General features: G+C 42.9%; 1 protein-coding gene across 6 annotated transcripts in view; it reads left to right on the top strand.

The window, feature by feature from the left end:
• Positions 1 to 21,464, top strand: part of INTS9 (integrator complex subunit 9) — an 80,751-nt gene that overhangs the window by 16,068 nt on the left and 43,219 nt on the right. For all 6 annotated transcript variants that reach the window (XM_007063249.4, XM_027825685.3, XM_043542081.1 and 3 more), the window contains 5 exons: positions 367 to 429; positions 6,936 to 7,075; positions 8,725 to 8,811; positions 14,714 to 14,834; positions 16,686 to 16,820. In XM_007063249.4, the coding sequence (XP_007063311.3) occupies positions 367 to 429; positions 6,936 to 7,075; positions 8,725 to 8,811; positions 14,714 to 14,834; positions 16,686 to 16,820 (546 nt within the window). The remainder of the gene's footprint in view (positions 1 to 366; positions 430 to 6,935; positions 7,076 to 8,724; positions 8,812 to 14,713; positions 14,835 to 16,685; positions 16,821 to 21,464) is intronic.

Genomic DNA, 21,464 nt, shown 5'->3' with positions numbered 1-21,464 from the left:
TTCATAACCCCAGCCATGTGATTAGCAATGAACCCCTTACATGCTTGAGCCTCTTTAGTGTTTGTTACAGTGTCCTATCTGCTCATTCAAACTAATGTCCCAATCCCCTGAAGTACTGAACAGCCTTGTCTCCCACTGAAAGCAACCCTAGCAAAACCGCTTTCCAGAAGAGAGTGGTTAGAACTGAAAATTAACAATTATAGTAATAAAAAGCTGGAAGTTAGCTGTTGTAATGGAAAGCCTGCAATGGATTTGAAGAGGTAAAATCCATCATGTTAGAGGGAAGTCTTTATTTGTATAGCTTTGTGTTTTAAAAGCTGCTTTTGTATCATCTCTTCTTGCCTATTAATATCCTTTTCCTTATAGGAACTAAAGGAATGTTCTGGCCATGTGTTTGTAGATTCTGTACCTGAATTCTGTTTGCCAGAGGTGAGTTTAATTGAAACCTTAATGCAGAAATAGTATTCCATTCAAGTATCCTGTGACTTTTTTTTTTAAACTTCTGAGATATTAAGATATTTGTGACACTGCAGAAAGAATAGAAACAGGCCCCCACTATTTTAGGAGATTGGTGCAAGATAACTCGAGAGAATTAACATCTGACAATAGGATACAGAGGCACTTATAGAAGCTACATTGAAATCATAAAAAAGGGCAATAGGATATTCCAGACCTGTATATGACAGTGGATACATGTTCAGACATACAAAACTGTTACTGAAACAGAGAGAAATTACTTGCCTCTGACCACAGAGGCTTTCATGACGTGCTTAACTGAACTCTTTTGTGTAGCCTGCAGTCTGGTTAAGCCTCACTCTTGTTCCATTAGAAGTTCCTTCACTTGATTTAAGTTTCCTGTGTTCCTGAAGTATAAAGATAGGATTACTTTTGGGCTGACTTTTCCAGGCCTTTTGACTGTGAGAGTCCTGGTCTCCAAACAGACTACTTCAACTTGCTTGGGTCATCTTCCGGTTTTTGACATCAATGTCGCTAGTCTGCTGATTCCCTGAAATGCACCCTTTGCAGCTTCTGACACTTCAATTGCTAAAAGCAAGTTGGTGGTTGGTACAGTTTTTGACAAGCCATGTCATCAACTTTGTGTGGGGAGGCTGCGTGCTACCCCAAACATGCAGGAACGTGACCCCACTTCAAGAACCAGGATGCTTGGCTGTCCCTTATTTTAAAAAAAAATACCAAACAAACCTTCTTATGGATGGTGATGCAGAAGGCAGTGGCTGTTCAACTCCAGCTGCCCTTGGCACCAATGTCCTAGGTAGACTTAGTTTCCAGCCTTCCTTTGAAGTTGAGACCATACTTCTCAAGGTCACAAATGATCAGCTGCTCATTTTAGGTTTAGGTCAGCTGGCTTTTCTGATGATGCTGCTGGACTGGAATATACCCAGCTCCGCAGCTGTCTGGTGACTGACAGGGAGTTGTAGTTTTGGTGAGTTGCCAGTGTATCTGATGCTCCTTAGTCATAAGGGGAAGACGATAGTGACACCATTTTAGGGATGTTATAGGCAGCTTCTGTTGAGATGCTCCACTGTCTCTCAAGGTTCTCAACAAGTATGAAGCCTTAGTGGTGTAATGCTGGTGATACACAACTATATATCTCTTGCCTTGTAAACTCTGCCCTTTGGTAGAATGCTTGGGTGATATTGCCAGCTGAATGTATCATGCTATGACATTCTTGGTCCCACTAAAGCAGAAGTCTTGCTTGTGGTTAGATCACAAGAGGAAGCTCTCTCTCCTTCCCCGCTCTCACTTTTGAGGGGACTTCTGCAGAGGCAGCCAGTTTAAGGTATCACTTCTGCTTACAACTTCTGACAGCCTTGTGTTGGCTGTGGAACAAAAGTGTTCACTCTGCTTGTGAAGTCTGTGTCTTTATTTTGTCCCACAATGACAAATCTGACCACAGGACTACCCTTTTTGAGAGGCTGCTCTGCCACTTGTTCAGAACTCGGCATGCTTGCTTTGTTGGTTTGCCCAACCATGATTGCATTATGTGAACCTGTAACAGGACTCAGCCCCTGTTAGGGCACCCTCTGGCGGTGATACAGGCATGTCCTGTCTCTGTTTCCCCTACATTCCCCAGAGACTATCAAATTGCTCATCTCCCCCACAGATCAAACTGACAGCCATCTCACCCACACACAACTAGAATAATGATGTTCCTCAGGGCAGTTCAAGCCCTGCTTCTGGGCATAATTTATTAATACTGTACAGTTTCAGACTTCTGCAAATTCTCTCAAAACCCCTAAAGTATGAAAAGTTAAAATGCAGCAGTCCTCCATCCGTACACCATGGTGGTCTTCTCCACCTGACAGTCAACATGCACTCTGTTCCTTATTTCCTCTGCTGCCCTGTTTGAGGTCCTCCACCTCTGGTATTTCTCTGTACTTCTTGCAACTCTTCTGCAACCCACAACTCAGGTTTTCTGTGAGAGGGCACCCTGCAATGTTTTGCTGCCCAGGCCCTTCGCCTGTAAGTCCTACCCCTGCTCATTGGAACCTCCCTCCAGGATCAAGCCTTTTGTTTCTGGGCACAGCCTGCTCTTATTCAGCTGGTTTTCCCACATTACCTAAGGCAGGGGTTCTCACATTTATTTATTTTTTCACGGACCACTTGAAAATTGCTGAGGGTCTTGGCAGACCACTTAATGATCTTTCCAAATGTTGTTTGTACTATTAGCTAATTATTGTAAAGCGCTTTGGATAAAAGTGCTATGTAAAAAAACTTAATAATAATTAAAGGTTTTTTTGTTCTACAAATAAAAGCACACAACTCATATTTTAATATCAGTAGGCTCTCCCCCACTGCGGCAGCCCCTGAGCTGGGCTGGGAAGGATGGGGGGGGTCTCTCCTTCTCTCCCCTGCTGCAGCAGCCCCCGAGCTGGGGCTGGGAAGGAGGGGGTTCTCTCCCTGGCAGCCACAGCCATGGAGCTGGAGAAAATCGCCTCTTTCTCTGTCTGCTGCAGCCCTGCACGTCCCAAATTCCCCCTACCCCCTCTTCTCACCCCACTGCCCCCCCCCTCCTATTTCCCTCACCTCACCCCACTGCTCCCTCCCTCCTACTCCCTATTCCCCCCCAAGGCCACCACCTTACCTTACATGTGCATCTTCTCCAGGGTCCAGGCACCTAATTAGTGGAGCCACACCTGTGCAGTTCCACTAGTTAGGTGGGTGGCACTTCATTCTCTCATGTGCGGCAGCCCAGGCATGCACCTTAGAAGGAACTATCCGCAGACCATCTGAATGGAGCTCGCGGACCACAGTTTCAGAACCTCTGACCTAGGGGGTCTCTGCACAAGCCTTCTGCCTGGCAAGTTTCTCAGTGCTGGCCAGTTCTCTCCATTTGTGCTCATCCTCAGCATTCTGGTAACAGCTCTCATTTGTTCTCTTTCTGCCCCAGCAGTTCACACCTACTCCTCTCTCAGATCTCATCCAGCTGTCTCTGAGCAACTCACCAGATTCCTGCTTCTCCTTTTCTCATCTGGGGCCTGTGTCTTTATAGAGGGCATCTGTTCTCTATCAGGCCCTGTTGGGAGGCAACTAACTATTCAGAGGTGAACTAGACCCATTCCCCCTTAAACGGGCCAGTCTCCCTGTGACAGCACCCTACATTCTTGTCTGGCTACATATTAAATAATTCATTGACTTTCATCTGGGCCAGTTGATTTTTAACGTAGGGCTGTCGATTAATCTCAGTTAACTGACGCGATTAACTCAAAAAAAATGAATTGCGATTAAAAAAATGAATCGCGATTAATCACACTGTTAAACAATAGAATACCTATTTAAATTGACTAAATATTTTTGAATGTTTTTTTCTACATTTTCAAATATATCAATTTCAATTACAACACAGAATACAAAGTGCACAGTGCTCACTTTATATTATTTTTATTACAAATATTTGCACTGTAAAAATGATAAAAGAAATAGTCTTTTTCAATTTGCCTCATACAAGTACTGTAGTGCAGTTTCTTTATCATGAAAGAGCAAATTACAAATGTAGGTGTTTTTTGTTACATATCTGCTCTCCAAAACAAAACAATGTGAAACTTTAGAGCCTACAAGTCCACTCAGTACTACTTCTTGTTCAGCCAATCGCTAAAAGAAACAAGTTTGTTTACATTGACAGGAGATAATGCTGCCCGCTTCTTAATTACAATGTCACCTGAAAGTGAGAACAGGCGTATCCTCACACCCTTTTGTCAACTGTCTAAATGGGCCATCTTGATTATCACTACAAAAATTGTTTTCTTCTGCTGATAATAACTCATCTTATCTAATTAGCCCCTCACAGTTTGTATGGCAACTTCCAACTTATCTGTGTGTGTGTGTGTGTGTGTATATGAAAGCTTGTGCTCTAATAAATTTGTTAGTCTCTAAAGTGCCACAAGTACTCCTGTTCTGTTTGTGGATACAGACTAACACGGCTGCTACTCTGAAACCTTTCATGACAAAGAGATTGCACTACAGTACTTGTATTAGATGAATTGAAAAATACTATTTCTTTTATCATTTTTACAGTGCAAATAATTGTAATAAAAAATAAATATAAAGTGAGCATTGTGCACTTTGTATTCTGTGTTGTAATTGAAATCAATATTTGAAAATGTAGAAAACATGCAAAAATATTTGAATAAATGGTATTCTATTATTGTATAACAGCATGATTAATTTTTTTAATTATTTGACAGCCCTATTTTAAAGCCTTTAATTTTGTATATGCTGTGTGTATATATTTGAGACCTCTTTATTAGACTGGATCTCTGCACTCAGACACTTCCTAGCTTTTAACGATCACGCACTAACGGCTTGGCAGGAGAGCAGGCTTTTACTATTGTGGGCCATAGGGTACAACACTCACTCCCCTTGGGCAACTTTCTGAGTCTCTCCCACATTTAAAAAACAACTTAGGTGCTTTTTAGCAGGAGCCCCATAGTGCATGCTTTCTCCCCCTTTGCATTTGTTTTGTTTGTTGCACCCCTTTGATTTATATACAGAACATTCCCAATGTGATGAGCAGCTGAAGCACTGGGGCTCTACAGTTGGTCCTTTAGGTTCCCCATCTTCCTCATCCTTTCTGATGAGTCTCCAGGTTGGATCCAAGTGCAGCGCTGAAGTTCACCTCACATTCAGTTTTGTATGATCTAAACTGCTATTAGCTTGGGCTCCCCCGCACAAGACAGGGTTTGAGAAAAGCACAAAATCAGTGGAGGATTAGATTCATGGAAGAAGCAGGTCCTAGATGCTGCAGTAGAAGCCTTAGTCAGGCATAGTGGTACTTAATTGGCACTGGTGAGGCCTCAGCTGGAGTGTTGTATCCAGTTCTAGGTGCCACCTTTTGGGAAAGATGTGGACAAATTGAAGAGTCCAGAGGAAAGCAACAAAAATGGTAAACAGTTTGAAAAACCTGACCTATGCGGAAAGGTTTAAAAAAAACTAGGCATGTTTAGTCTTGAGCGAAGATGACCTAAGGTGGGACCTGATAAACCTTCAGTTATATTAAGGGCTGTTATAAAGGAGACTGTTATCAATTGTTCTCCATGTCCATGAAGGTAGGACAAGAAGTAATGGGCTTAATCTGCAGCAAGGGAGATTTAGGTTAAATATTAGGGGAAAACTTTCTAACTCTAATGGTAGTTAAGCTCTGGAATAGCTTAACCTTCCAAGAGAGGTTGTGGAGATTTTTAAATACAGGTTGGATAAACACTTGTCAGGGATGTTCTAGGTTTACATGGCCCTGCCTCAGCACAGGGGGGGTGGGATTGATGACTTCTTTAGCTCCCTTCTAACCCTACATTTTTATGATTCGGTCCAGCAAGGTTAGAAAGATAAATGGATCATGTGTGTTCTGTATCCTGAGATGGTTCTTCCTGCTTTTATTCCCTCTGCCCGTTCTTTGCCTCATTGAGTTGCACTTTGAAGAGACACCTGCAACTTCACTCATGATCATGGGCTGAAAGCGTGAGAGCTAGAGATATGAGATCAGAAATGTGTCACTAGAACACTAGGGTCAGGCTTCTGGAAAGTTGAGTGACCTACTTTTCTGCCATTTTATTCAGATCGATGGACCGAGCCTTGTAATGGGATAATCTGTACTTGATAACTTTTGAATCCCATTAGCTGCTTTATAATATCTGAGTTAGAGGTCAAATGTCTTGTAAATTTCTGACTTGACACCATTTGTATTATAGCATTACAAGTAAATATCTCTAATTAAAATTCCTTCATGTGTTAAATTTTCTCCTTTGCCTCTTTTGAACCATTACTGTGGCTGTCACATAAAAACAAATTGGATTCTACCTCTGTTTCTTAGTATCTGATGAAGTGTCACAATCTCATACTCGAATACTGTGATGGAAAACATTGTGACTGATAAAGATGTTAAATAATGCAATGTTTAGTGTGTGAAGTGCAGGAATGTAGGGTTGTCATTGCTAGATAGACTGGTGTTCATCTAGTCTACTATGCTGTTTCCAGCAGTGGGCAATACCAACCAGCTGCTTGAGAGGAAGATGCAATAAACCCCATAAGAGATGGCTGTGGGATAGTCCAATGGTGATTGGGTGAAATGTTCACTCGTGTTGATGGACACATGCTAATTATATAATGAGAAGTAATGTTACATGTTCATTTATTGCATTCATACATACTCAAGGGTCTGTGTGGTCTAAAACAGACAAATCAAAGACTGGATGACCTGAGCAACCCAAAGAAGGGAGTAACTTAGAGGTTTTTAAAAAATATTAACTCATAAAAAATCTTAACTGTTCCCACAGACATTATGTACCCCTGTTTTAATGGTTAAATGTTCATCAGGTTACAATGAAAAGTGTGTAAATACTTGAAAAACAATTTTGCTTTGTTTCCCAAACTGTGTGTGCAAAGATTACAGGTCACTTGTCTTTCCCTTCTGTTTTCAGACTGAGCTACTAGACCTGTCTACGGTAGATGTCATCCTGATCTCAAACTATCACTGTATGATGGCATTGCCCTATATCACAGAGTATACTGGATTCACTGGAACGGTGTATGCCACTGAGCCCACTGTTCAGATTGGCAGGTGAAAAGCCCTTTAATATTCTCTAATTCTTTCCCTTCACTACTAAGGAAAAGGTGTAAAGGACAGTGTGGGTAGAGGTATGGCATCTGATGTTCCTAAGAGGCTTTCAGGCAATAGTTGAAAGTTAGCCAAGTCTTTACAGCTGAAAATGTATTAACTCAGTGTTTCCCAAACTCTGTGGCTGGCCCTGCTGTGAGTGCTGTGTGTGGGCACAGGGCAATAGTGCACCCCAGACAGGGCAGCTCCAGTAGACCCACTGTGACTTGCAGCGGTGTAATTCCAGTGTCGCTGACCTCAAGCCTTCAAAAATCATGATTTTTTAGGCTTTGAAAAGCAAGAGATTTTTAAAAACCCAATAAATTAAAGTGTTTTTCATTTGACTCCTGGTTTTTGGATGTCACATTTGCAAGCTTTGCTCCACAACCATGAGGGTAAGAAATTTGCTTATTTTAAAATGAAAACTCAGATTCTCCTATAATCGCATGACTACAGTTGCTGAGGCTTTAAGGGGAAAAAAAATCAAATATTATGAGACTCCGGATAAAATTCCAAGATTTGGCAACACTGTAAAGGTTAATGCAGAGCCCAGTCTTGCAGCCCTTACTTACCCCAGTAGTCTTGTTGACTTCAGTGGATTCATCCATGCAAGCAAAGGTTGCAGGACTGAAACTGTTTAATGTATGCAGTGTAGTTGTAGTTGTCTTGTTCCCAGAATATTTGAGAGACCTCATGGGTGAGGTAATACCTTTTATTGGACCAACTTCTCTTGGGAGAGAGAAGCTTTGGAGCCACACAGAGCTCTTCTTCAGGTCTGGGAAAGAAGCTCACAGCAAAATGCAAAAACAATCTGTTCCAACCCTGGTGTTTGCTGATCCCTGAATGGAAATGACATGGCAAATATTAAAAAGTCTTCTCCGGCCTCTGTCGTCATGTAAAATAGATATGTATCTTCTGGGAACCATCTTGCTACAGCTTTTCTTCATAAAGCAAGGCATATATACATTTTTGAGATCTGAATGGTTAGTTGAAATGTGGTATCACTCTAATACCCGGTACAGCCTCTATCTTGAAGACTGCATCCGGAAGTTGCAGGAGCTAAGTCTTAACGCTAACATTGCACTTGACCTCTTCAAAGTGCTGTGCGGATATCAGCTAATGTATCTTTTCCATCTCTAACTTGTACAATCGTATGATGAACGTGTTGTCACACTAATCTGTATTCTAGAACACGTCACCCAACCCTAACCCTAGAGGATCATGATGGTCCCTTCTGACCTTAACATCTATGAGTCTAACGAGAGAAATATGATAATGTCCATTGTCATTCCATTTTTTTAGATGAGCCAAAAGTCTGTGGGCAGGTCCTCAGCTGGCATAATCTAGCGTTTTTCCATTGACTTCAGTGAAGCAATATTGATTTATACAATCTGAAATTCTGACCCTGGAAGTCTGGAACAGTGTGGCTTTTTTCTTGTTTTAGCCTATAAGGAAGAGAGGATTTTAAAAAAAACAACATATGCCATCCCATGAATTTTTATGCAGTATGTTAGTAGCTAATGCAGTGACTGTCACTGTAATGAAATATCCTAATTTCATGCAATGAGAATTCGTGGTGTTTTTGGTTAATGCTAGTAATGGTTCCTTTGCAGACTTCTCATGGAAGAGCTGGTGAATTTTATTGAACGTGTGCCAAAGGCTCAGTCTGCCTCCTTGTGGAAGAATAAGGAAGTGCAGCGGTAAGGAACAACTTGTTTGTAAAACTATAGTTGCTGTCAAAAGCTCACTGTAATGATGATGATTCAGTTGCTGGACTTGCAGCCCTTAATATAACCAGAAAAAGAATCCTGAAACAAATATGGATATTGTTTCTCTTCTGATACTTTGCATGCTGGTGTCTTTTTCCAAACCGCTAGCCAAATTAATTCTTAGGAAAATGTGTGCCGAATACTCAAAGGCCTGACTCTGCTCTCTCACTAGTTTAATTCGACTGACTTTACAGAAGTGACTCCTGGTGTAAATGAGAGTAGGCTTGAACTGTTATCCATGCATCTGGATAATGTGCCCTTCACCCTAGTATCCAGATTTTGTATGCATAGTTAAGAGGAGCATCATTTCTGACTGCAACGCTGCGTGCTTCTTGTTGCTTAATGCTCCAAACTGACAACTCCACATTAGGGTCATTTTCATATTATCAAATGTTTGGGTTTTTTCCTTTTGTTTATATAATATTGAAAACTGAAATGAGTCGTGACGTATAACTTCCTTGGTGTTTTCTCAAACTAAAATATATACAGACATTTCAATGTTAACTATGATAATTACATATTAATATTACACCTACTGCTGTTGTCCTTTGTTTGTACAAGCTAAGTTAGTCCATTGCCTTATGTAACCACAATTTGAATATGGAACTAAAATCAAGTGTAATGTGGTGTACTTTAATGAAACAGTTTTTAAAATAGGAAATGCCTTAAATTGGGGCTAACTAGGTTTTCCCAAGGCAATAAAAGCCATGATTTTACCTAATAAAAACCACCTTTGGTAAATACCATGCCATCCTTGATTTTAGAAGTTCAGTTCTTCAGCAGGATCATTCTTGGTGGTCATATTCCAGGAGAAATGCTGTCTACCTGTCTGCAGTAGCAGTCATCTCTTTCAGAAAGGGCTACACCAAGAGATGAGCTTTGCATGGCTCCTGAAGGACCTGAGCCAACACCCATAGAAGCCAATGGGTCTTTTAATTGGTTTTGTTGGAGTTGGAACAGGCTCTAAAGAGGGCAAGATGTGGGTTCATTCTTCTCTCCACTGGTAGGAAAATGCCTTAGCCCTGAGAGTTTCAGCCTGGGAACTGTCTGCCATAGTCTCTCTGTCAGCTGCACCTGTTGTAATGTTACCCGGGGTTCTTTCAACCCAAAGCTCTTGGTAACTTTTACTCTGTGCAAGGTGGTGTCAGGAAATAAATCGGGGAGACATGGCCGTCTGACTGATAGATGGCTGTCACAAACAGGACAACACAAGAGTGCTTTCACTTAAAGCTAAATTTTACTTAGTCTCAGGCACTTCCTCAACAACTTAGTAAAACACCTCCAACCCTTGATAATTAGCTGAGTGCGGCTCTCGAGCGGCACAGCAGCAGGCTTCCGGGGGGCCAAATCTTCCATCTGCCAATGGTGACTGCAAGATGTATCCATAGGAGAGTCCAGAAGAGTCCAACTATCTCAAACTTTTCCCCCTTATTTATACATTAGTAATAGAATGGCATGACCCTTAAAGAAAACTTGTTAAGCAAGCAGTTTCAATGGTCAAGCAAGAGGTTCCTTCTGATTATTGATTAACCAGGGGTGGGTTTTTCCAGAGTTTGCAGCCTTGAGACCCTAATAGACATTCTTGAGAGCACATCCTGCTCTTCTAAAATGCATGTATCAGCAACTTCAACACAATTCTTATCAGGAAGGACGCAGGGTCAAGCTGCCCTTTCTGTGGCACCCAAAACCCCCTCTCCTCCTGCCTTGGTCAAGCTGAGGTTGCTACATGGCCAATTTACAGCCTGCTGACTTGGCTGCTTTTAGCAATAAGCCATAGTGGTTTCAGGCACTTTACTGGTTTGCTGACATCTCCCCGTATAGTAGCGGGGTGGAGATGGAGCAAGAGGCAGTCCCTGAGCTAGGTAGGACCTACCCTATTGAACTGGGTAGAGAACCTGTGTACAGCATGGAATACAGTGTGATGAGCTGTAGTCAGGAATCTTAACTAGAAGACAAGCTGCTGCTAATTCCTGCAGCCTCCAAATGGACGATCTCTAAAGCTTATATCATGCCCAAATACTTTGTAGGGAAGGGCAGAGGAAATTGGTAGAATAGACTTCTACCAGCATGGTATTGAAGAGTAACCAGTAAATAAGTTCAGCAGAATTTGATTTTTTTAAATAATTTTGATAGATCATATTTAATTTTTTAAGCATTTTTTCTGTTTTTATCCATTTAAATTTTCATAGTTGTGGGAAATGATGGGGAGGTCAGACAAGAATTCTTTAATGGTAGTAAACATTGAGATTCAGAAAGTTAAAGCTCTATGACCGTTAAAACACAAATCGTCAACATCACAGGTCAAAATATAGCAAGTGAATAGCCGTAAACTCTAGTAAGAGCTCAAGTAGCATTCTTCTTTCTTCACCTATCTGTAAATTTCAATTATTATCAGATATTTGCATGTGCGCACAGGTATGCTGAAATTGACATTTACAGATAAAAATCTAAGCCTTCCAAGCCTACCAGTAACCTTAAAATGCATCAGTAGCAATATTAGTGATCACCACTGTATGACCAGCCTGATGGACCAGTGTTGTCTGGTACATAATTAGAATGGGGGACTGAGAGCAACAATTCCAGGTTCTATTCCTGGTTCTTGCCATCACTGACTGGTCCTGGGCAAGCCTCTTAACCTCTCTCTGCCTCTGTAAAATTGAGCTAATCACCTTCTAAGGGTGTTGTGGGCTTAATTAATGTTTGCAAAGTGCTTTGAGATTTCAGGTGACAAGTGTCATGTAAGTGTAAATGAAGCTGATTATTATAGCCTTTGAGCTAACATCCACTAGTTCACAAATTAATACCTGATTAATAATATGCTCAGGGTAAAAATGGCATCAGTTGTTTCAGAGGATCCTATCCTTGTTGTTGAATTTCAAAGTTTTAAAAGTACTTGGTGGCTGCTGCTGGAACAGAATACTTATTACGTTCGAGTCTGTAACTTTTTACAAAATGTTCAGCCTGATCAATCACCATTATTACTTTACAGCTCAGCTCGTTTCACTCTGATTAGTTAGTATGAAACACAAAGTATTATCTTCATTAAAGCGCTGAAGCAATTTAAATGCCAATACTGTAAAAAAGTAAGTGCCTTATAGTGGGTGGCACTTTTCCATTACCAGATTCAGCATGAACTAATTACTTAGCAAGTTTTATTACCAGTAGTTTTTATATTAACTGAACAGGCGTTTGAAGGTTCTATAGAAACTCAGCCTTCATATTGACTCCGATCCCGCTAAGTCCTTGCATTGCGGGTGCACAAAATGCCTGTTTTCCAGGTATTAGTAGAGGCTAGGCACGATTCATCTGTGGAACTCATTGTTGCAAGGTATGATTGAAGCTAAGAGCTGAGCAGGATTCAGGAAAGTATCATTTTATGTAGTGAGAACATCCAGAGTTGCATTAGTAATAAGTTAATAAACCCAAACATTTGGAAGGAATATAGGCCCTCACACTTCAGGGAATCTACCTCTAATTAAGGGGGGTAAGAAACTTTCCCTAAAGGCACGTTGTTCCACAATTACCCATTTAATAGTTTCCTCTAAAGTACCTGGACCTGGCCATTGTCAGGATACTGGACAAGATGGGCTGATCCAATATGGCAAGTCCTCCCTTCCTCCAGCTGGAAACCAGTTTGGTAAACATTAGGCATGGTCCTCTGCACTGAGCAGGATTAAGTCATATTTTACAAATGCGGGAAGCTGAGGCACACACGTTAAGTTAGTTGCCCAAGGCTATGCAAGGGCAAAGTTAAGAACAAATTCCAAAGTTCTGATGCCAGAGTTCTCATAAGAACCATTAGCGCATGCTGCCTCCCATTACCTTGGTCTTATCTGCACTGAGTTTTTACCAACTGCCCCATCATCCACCCAAATATGTCCGACAGCCACGAGAGGGCCCACAGTGGGGTAACCGTGAGGAATGCATAGAGCTGAATGCCATCCGCATATAAGTAGTGTTTCAGCCCATAACCCTTTTCTTCTGGCAACCTCATACACAAGCTGAAAAATAGGGTAGTAGTCTAAGGGCAGATCTTCAGTACCCGCCAGATAGGCGGGTAGTGATCGATTTATCGCCTCTCGTCTAGACGTGATAAATCGATCCCCGAACGCGTTCCCCATCGACTCCAGAATTCCAGCTCGAGAGAGGCAGAAGCGGAGTCGACGGGGGAGCGGCAGCGGCCCACTCGCCGCCATCCTCACGGCCAGGTAAGTCGACCTAAGATATGCCGACTTCAGCTACGCTATTTGCATATCTTAGATCGATTCTCTAAAATTAGTAGGGCTAAAACTGCAGAATCCTGGCAGGGTGACTTCTGAAGACCAAATCCCCATCACCACCTTAAGAAGTCATTCTAGGAGTGAACTTGACCCTCTGAAAAGTGGTTCTGCCCTTCCTGCTGGGGATTTTAACATAATTCTCAGTCTCTGAAGATCAACTATGTCCAAGGATGCTAGAAAATTACCTTTGTCAGCAAGGACAGATCCCCACTTTGGCCACTGCTAGGAGACCATTCTGGGAAGAATAGGCATATTGTGGCATTCAACAGTAAACGGCTTCTTATGGCAGGTACAAGACACTGCATTGAAACTATTGCCTATAGATCTTGGTCTCCTATCTGCATTGTCTCGCTCCCTGTTTTATGATTTCCCAAAAGAGGCCTTGGACACTTCATTTGCCTCCTTAACCCTTTCCCTTTCAGCCAGTGTGCACTGGAATTGCAGTCATTGCGGTAGGCATGCATGATGGTCTTGGCAAGAGCTGGCCTTAATCCTTTCTTCAGTATGTTAAATTATGGAGAAGTTCTCTGAACTAGTAGACATAACAATAAATTACATTCCTTTAAGCAAATTTATCAAAGAAACTTGACCAATTTTCATAAATCATGGGAAACTGGTTTGAATTAGCCTTTGATTTAGCATTAGTTTAATATACCAAAAAACCTATTCTTCTTCCGTGTTTTGGCAGCCTCTGCCTTGGTTCATGTTGCTAAAGAAGATTTATTTCCCTGAAGTCAGCTACCCCTTTTACAGGCTCTGACACTACAGGTCACACCTTCTCCTGACAACGCTGGCCGACTAACTTGCAAAAAATACATATATATGCAATGTATGAAAAATAGAATGGATGAAGTTTTCCAAGGTGTGAAAACTCAATACTTCCATGCATGGATGTCAAAGTGCTTTGCAACATCAGTGAATTTATTCTTGCGAATTCCCTCTGGAGAAAAATGTTGTTTCCATCTTACTAATGTGGAAACATGTGACCTAGGCCTCTGAGTCCCAAAGTTTGCAGCAGAGCTGGGAATAGGCATAGGGTCCCCGGATTCTGGGTCCTGTGCTTTACTCACAAGACCATACTCCCCACCTGTCTGTGTTCAGATTCATAGCTTCAGAGGTGGGTGTGTTGCAGGCAAATCCAAAATACCTACTGTCCCTCAAACCCAAATTCTAGCAGTGCCTTTTGCTATAAACACAGCCTATCTGTAGTTCAGATCTGCTACTATTTCTAATCCATGGTAAAAATGATGCTGCAACCCACCTTTCCCCCTACTGTTTCCTGACTTAAGGGGGGGTTGGGAACCATCAGCAGAAAAAGCTGGAGGAAGTGTTTTCTGGGGCCAGGTGGCAGTGGCCCATCCCTGCTTCTCATTAGCCAGGAAAACCTCCCAGCTCAACCTTCCCTTCATCCTTGGAACTGGCCAGTCCCCAGAGTGCGAAACAATGTGGAGTGAGTTCTAGGAGCTAAAACGCGACAAAGACAAATAGAAATAAAAGTCTAGCAGCCAAACAGGAAATCCTGAGAATGCCTAGATCCCATTTGATCTTTACAGGCTGTTGCCCGCCCCTCTGAAAGATGCAGTGGAGGTGTCTACATGGAGGAGGTGTTACACCATGCCCGAAGTGAACTCTGCACTCAGCAAGATCCAGCTGGTGGGGTATTCTCAGAAAATTGTGAGTATTGTTACAGTTAGTGTCAGGCAAACAAGAGCAACATTTTTTCCCCTTCTCTTTTGTCTTTGTAGGAATCTTGGGGGGCCTTCATTTTCCTATGCTCTGCACCCATTCTAGATGCTGTGTGGGGGCTAGTCATGCTAGCCTGGAGGGTGGGACAGGATTCCATTCAGTGCCCTACATCACCTGCCTTGTGAGGAAGATTCCCCTTTGGTGAAGACCAAGCAGCTCTCTGGATTCCTCAGGGGAGGCTAATTTTAACATAAAGCTGAGATTCATAAAATTAAAGCTGGCCCAGTGGGAGGTGGAGGTGTGTTCTGAATTAGCATATCTTCTGGGTTCCCTGGCCATGTCCCCTCCCCAGCCAGTACATCTCACTTCTGGGGATCTGCTGAATGTCTCTGTCTCCGCTTTTCCACTTCCTCCCCTCCCCAAGATAACTGGAGTTTGTGAGCACTTTACACTGGTGCAATCCACCCCATCTGCACGCTTCTCCTTTGGGGCCCTCTGCTGGGGTTTTTTGTGCCATAAGCAAGTGCACACCCTAGAATAAATTAAAACCAACAACTTAATAGCCCACCTTTAGGATAAGGCAGTGGTCACCAACCGGTAAATCATGATCGACTGGTCAATCGTGGAGCCTCTGCCAGTCGATTGCAGTCTTCGGCCACTAAAAGTCTGATGGCACAGCAGGGCTAAGGCAGGCTCCCTGCCTGCCCTGACCCCATGCTGCTCCCGAAAGCGGCCGGCACATCCCTGGGGGGCGAGGGGGTCTCTGCACACTGCTCCTGCCTGTAGGCACCACCGCCGCAGCTCCCATTGGTTGGGAGCTTTGTATAGCAACTAGTAGGAGGGCTTATATTTTAATCAGTAAATATTAATAGTAGTTCACCTTTATTTTGACTCCTACAAATGTTCATTTAATGTGCCTGTGAATCTGGGGCCCTGGATTGTAAACTGTTTGGGAGAGGGACCATGTCTTTACCTATTTTGTGAGGCATCTAGTATGTGTTCGGATGCTTAAATATATATATTGCAAGATTCAGCCTCTTGTTCTCTTAGCTTTGTAGCCACAAGGTAAATCATGGCAGTCATTACTGCATACAGACAAAAAACATAAGCTTTGTAGAACAAGAGGAAAGGAAACAACTAGATGAAAGAACACTGTTAAGTAGTTTACACTTAGGGTATGTCTACACTTACCAGCGATTGACGCTGCAGCGACTGCTCCACCGGGGGTCGATTTAGCGGGTCTAGTGAAGACCTGCTAAATCGACCACAGATTGTTCTCCCGTCGACTCTGGTACTCCACCGGAATGAGAAGCATAAGGTAAGTCAACGGGAGAGTTTCTCCCGTTGATCCAGCCCTGTGTAGACGCTGCAATAAGTCAACCTAAGCTACGTTGACTCTAGCTACGTTATTCACGTAGCTGGAGTTGCGTAACTTAGGTCGACAATCCTGTAGTGTAGACCTGCCCTCAGAATTTAGGCTGTTTTTTGCTTGTTTGTAGAAGGAGGGGCTGTTCCAAAACCATTTATGGATAATAGTTTCAATAAAAATAGTCTTGTGGGGGGAGGGGAGCAGTGAGTTTGTCTTTAAACATAAAACCTTCTCTTGCTATTTTCCCATCCAAACGGAAGTCTTGCACTAGTGCAGGAGGGGTTGAAAGTTTTTCACATGGGCTCTAAAGAAAGTAAAACTTTAAATTAAGATATTTTTGTAAAAATGCCTCTAATCATTTAATTACTAACTGCACTGTCATTAATAATTATTTATAATCTCATCAGTGCTCTAATTTGTCTCTATGTTCATTCTCTTCAGTTTATTTCTCTCAACCGGTTTTTTTCCAGGAGCTGTTTGGCGCTGTGCATGTGACTCCTCTCAGTTCCGGCTATGCACTTGGAAGCTCCAACTGGATTATACAATCACATTATGAAAAGGTGTCCTATGTTTCGGGGTCCTCGCTGCTTACAACACACCCGCAGGTACAAACACTCTGTTTGATCTTGATAGAGCGATTCCATTTTTGGGGAAGTGAATTTGAGGCTCAATAAACAGGGGCCCTTGCCTCACTTGGGGTCAGGTCTGATGGCGGCAGGCACCTTGTAAAAGTTTCCCCATCTAAGCTGTATTAATGCCCTGCAGTTGTGATCGGCCAGACGTCCTAGTTGGCATTAAGCAAAGACGGCCACTCTTTCAAGAGCATGAGCATCCTCTAGGTCAGTAGTTCCCAAACTTGTTCTGCTGCTTATGCAGGGAAAGCCCCATGCGGGCCGGGCCGGTTTGTTTACCTGCCGCGTCTGCAGGTTCGGCCGAACGCGGCTCCCAGTGGCGTGGGCCGAGGGACGTACTGGCTGCCACTTCCAGCAGCTCCCATTGGCCTGGAGCAGCGAACCGTGGCCAGTGGGAGCCGCAATCGGCCGAACCTGCGGACGTGGCAGGTAAACAAACCGGCCCGGCCTGCCAGGGGCTTTCCCCGCACAAGCGACGGAACAAGTTTGGGAACCACTGTTCTAAGTAGTAAAGTGAGACAACTAAGCTCTTTGTTACCAGTGATCAAATTTTAACCCAATCTCCAGAAGTAAAAGTCTGCTGCTCTAATGTAAAGGGTCATGTTAACTCCAGAACTTTCCTGTTTAAAGCAGGAGAGCATTGCTTAAAAAAAGTAACAACGGTATAGTCTCTAAAGACAGTTCACAGGCTGCTTCTGTATCACTTCTGAAAGATCCTTGCTTTGAAGGAATGATGGCTAACTGGGTGCCAATATTTCCACCCTGCTCTGCTAAGGGTAAAGTCTTTATAGTGCTGTATGTGTAATTTCCAGTAAATTAATTCTTTCAGGATCCATAAATTTTTAGTGGAAAGAATGGCTGGGAGTTCACAGTACTAAGTTGTCACTTACAATAGTTAAAAGAGAAGTATTAGCAGGAGGCTTTAATAAAATAATTTTCAAAGGTGAGGTTCATGATCAGTAAGTAACCTTGTCCCAAGGAGAGTATCCTCTGTACTCCCTGCTGTTGAGTATTGTGCATGCAAAAGCTTGACAGATAATTTTCACCGTCCCTTTATAATGCAGCTGTATTTACAATAGATAACATATTGGAGTCTCTAAATCCCCATCCTTTTTCTCCAGACTGGCTTGGGTGATGAATGGAAGACCTCCATGGGAAAATCTTGATGCTGTAGGAAGTAGTTTGGGTAGTTCGCTAGGTGTTGCTCTTCCTTCTCAGTTAGTACTGAACAAACACCCAGTCGTGTGAGGGGCCACAGTGCTGCTCCAAGCACCATCTATTAAGCTATAACTTGCCATGCTTCATTTCTGTCTGAAGGTACGTTCTCCTTTTGTTGGAAACTTTGGGCAAAATCCCTCCATCTGTCCTTGAATTCTGTGAGTGTGTTTGGGGAGGAGGTGGCAGCATGCAGGTGCCTGTTTTGAAAATATAACAAGTGGGCAATGGAGGCTGGCTGCACTGACCCACTGGAGGCAGGAGTTGATATCTCGGTAATGAATGAGAGACGATAGGTAGGGTGTGGGTAGGCCATAGAGGGCCTTGAAAGTGAAGAGAACTAACTTATATTTGATGTGGTAGAGAAGGAAGGTACAAGTAGAGGGTTGCACTGGTCAAAAGTGATAGAGTAGGAAATAGATCTCTGCCGCAGCATTCTGAATTGATATGAATGGGGCAAGATTGTATCTTTCAAGGCCAGAAAAAAGGATGATGATGTACTGGAGGCATGAGATGAGAGTCTGAGTTGTGTGGATGGAGAGGAAAGGCTGTACCTTAAAGACATTATGCAAAAAAAAAAAAATTGCAAAGGCTTAGACATTGCCTGGGTGTGAGGAACCAGAGGGATGTCTTCGCTGAAGAGGAAGCCCAGGGTATGGGCTTGAGTGACAGATGGGATGATGGTGCTGTTTGCAGTGGTCGAGAAAGGAAGTGGCGGGAGAGTAGCTGAGCTTGAATTAACAGCTGTACCCAGATGAGGAGATGTCGCGGAGATTTTAGTTTGGACAGAAGAGACTGGGTGAGCGAGGTAGATCTGTGACTCGCCTGCATAGAGGCGATCGTTGGATTTGTTTGTGGATGAGATTACGCCAAGATAAAGTGGAAAGGGCATGTGAGTAGGATGCTCCCCTGGCTTTGGAATTAGTCTGCAGAATTCACTTGAGTCATTTCACTGGATAGGGAGTGAGACCAAAGCCAATTTCTGACTCCCTTGTCCTGCCCTTTTCATGTTTTATCTTAAACACACACTTCCCACATTAATGGTTAAGCTTATTCATCTAAGATTTAAAACAAATCAAGAAAGCAATGTTAAGAGCCATGTTGCATGGCCTATATATCTGTGGTGTTTATTTAGCAAGGAAGACATATTGTTTTCTTTTTCAGTCTTTCTTGCTGTAACTGTGTACCACAAATATACAGGATGTGTAACACGGCCAGATTAACATTGCTATAGGACTAGTAACCCTTTCAATTCCTAATTCCTTTCAGTTGTGCTACCTTAACATTCCATCAGGAGTCTTTTTTCCTTTGTTTTTTATATTGCCCTTTAAAACTTACCTGACTTACAACATTATTGACATAGCAGCAGCCAACGATCTCCATTCCTGACCACTGTTCCATTGAGTTAATAGTTTTCAGAGTAACAGCCGTGTTAGTCTATATTCGCAAAAAGAAAAGGAGTACTTGTGGCACCTTAGCGACTAACCAATTTATTTGAGCATGAGCTTTCGTGAGCTACAGCTCACTTCATCGGATGCATACTGTGGAAACTGCAGAAGACATTATATACACAGAGACCATGAAACAATACCTCCTCCCACCCCACTCTCCTGAGACGATGGATCGTGTGGTGTGGTCAGGGTGAAAGCTGGAGTTAATAGTGTTTGTGTTCCTGGATGTAGCTCCTTTCATGGATAAAATATAGCTGTTTTTCCTTCACCCTGATACACTGTAATCATCCTTAGTATAGAGCGGAGTATAGCACACTTGGCTTCCTTACGGAACATAAGGGAGTTGGTGAAGAGAAACTGCAACGAGCAAGTCAGGTTGAAATATAGTACAGTAATGCAAGTAAATCTGTTGTCTAACCAAGTTAACTGAACATTTTGTGGATATATTGTGGTTTTCGTGCAGGCTGCTGGGTAGTATTACTAGTGTCTTCTGTGCACATAATCAATCTTTCAAGAGTTATCCTTGATCCATTTTGCCTTGTGCATTTGCCTCTGCCTCTCTCAAGAGTGTATCCTCCTCAGGTCACTGTAGCTTATTGACTAGTTCCTTTTGTATATAGTGCTAGTAGGCCAGATAGAGTAGGAGGTCTTATATGAGGTACTTAAAGCACTTTCATGGGAAATGTAAGTCAGGTGGTCAGCAAGATTCCATTCATGACTGCTCCATATATAGCTGCAAAGTTTAAAAGGGTTTATTTGATGAGATCTACACCGGACACACACTATGGCTTTTGCTCTTCGCTCTTATGTTCTGACAGAGGGTTCCCATTGGAAACATTGCCTAGATGCCTATCGGCACCAGAAACATATGGAATTGCCTACTGGCGCCAAAGTGGAGACCTTGAGGTGACCATGTGATTAGAAGTGTCACTAAAAGCCTTTTAAAGACCTATTGTTTACATTTACCAGAAGAATCAATACAAGCCCTCTCAGTGCAGTAGAAGCTGAAAGGATGGGTATCTAATATAGCATAATCATTATGTACATTATCACTGGCAGACTCCATATTATTTTATTGCATTGTTGGCACTTCTGTGTATGTGCATTTCATTTGTCACAGGCGCATATCCATGGACTCAGAGATGGTCTTCTATGAGCCTGGCCCTGTGAGGTGCTGAGCACCCTCAACTCCCATTGAAGACAATGGGCAAAATTCATCTGTGGGATCAAGGGCTGGTGTGAAGCTCTTTGAACTGCCTCCACGCTACACCGGGAGCATGGGAATTGTACCAGGGTCCTTTAGTTTCTCAGAAGGAGTCTGCATCAGCCTTGCATAGGCTAGTGCAAAAATCTGTGCTGGGGGTAGGCCAGGGGAGATGCCCATGGCCCTAAATCACCAGACAAGTGGTGCAAAGGGGCTGCAGCTGCTATGCCATGCTAAAAGCTTCAATGATAGCGGTGAGGGGACTGCAATGCGGTCCCCCAGGCTGGGGCCAGAGTTAATTTCTCTAGCCCAACTATACCATAGCTGCAGCATGTCCAATTGCTCAGCCTTGGAGGGAGAAGTGAATTTCTCCCAGTCAAAAGTTTACCATTTCAATTTGGATGAAGTTCTGTTTTGTGTATTGGGAATACATGTTTTCCATATTAGCACCCATTATATATAATCTCCAATCTTAGTATAATTAATGTGGGGGTGTTGGGGGAAGAGAGTTTATTGCCACCCTAATTTAATTTAATGCTGCTGAAATGTCAGATTATTAGCCCCAGAGAATGAAGTCCTCTAAGCACAGCACAGTGCAAGCTGTCCTTACACTTCCCTGCCCAATGTGTCTCAACCCTGACCTAGAGGGACTCTCTCTACAGGTGAAAGTTTACACTCCATTTTCATGGCCCATTTCGTCTTTGGCGCCTCTGGTGAGCGAGCAAAGGGGCCGATTGTGGTGGTGAT

The sequence above is a fragment of the Chelonia mydas genome, chromosome 3, assembly GCF_015237465.2.
Source record: "Chelonia mydas isolate rCheMyd1 chromosome 3, rCheMyd1.pri.v2, whole genome shotgun sequence".
Classification (NCBI taxonomy): Eukaryota; Metazoa; Chordata; order Testudines; family Cheloniidae; genus Chelonia; species Chelonia mydas.
The sequence above is the reverse complement of the archived record's forward strand: the minus strand, read 5'-3'. Positions and strand labels throughout refer to the sequence as shown.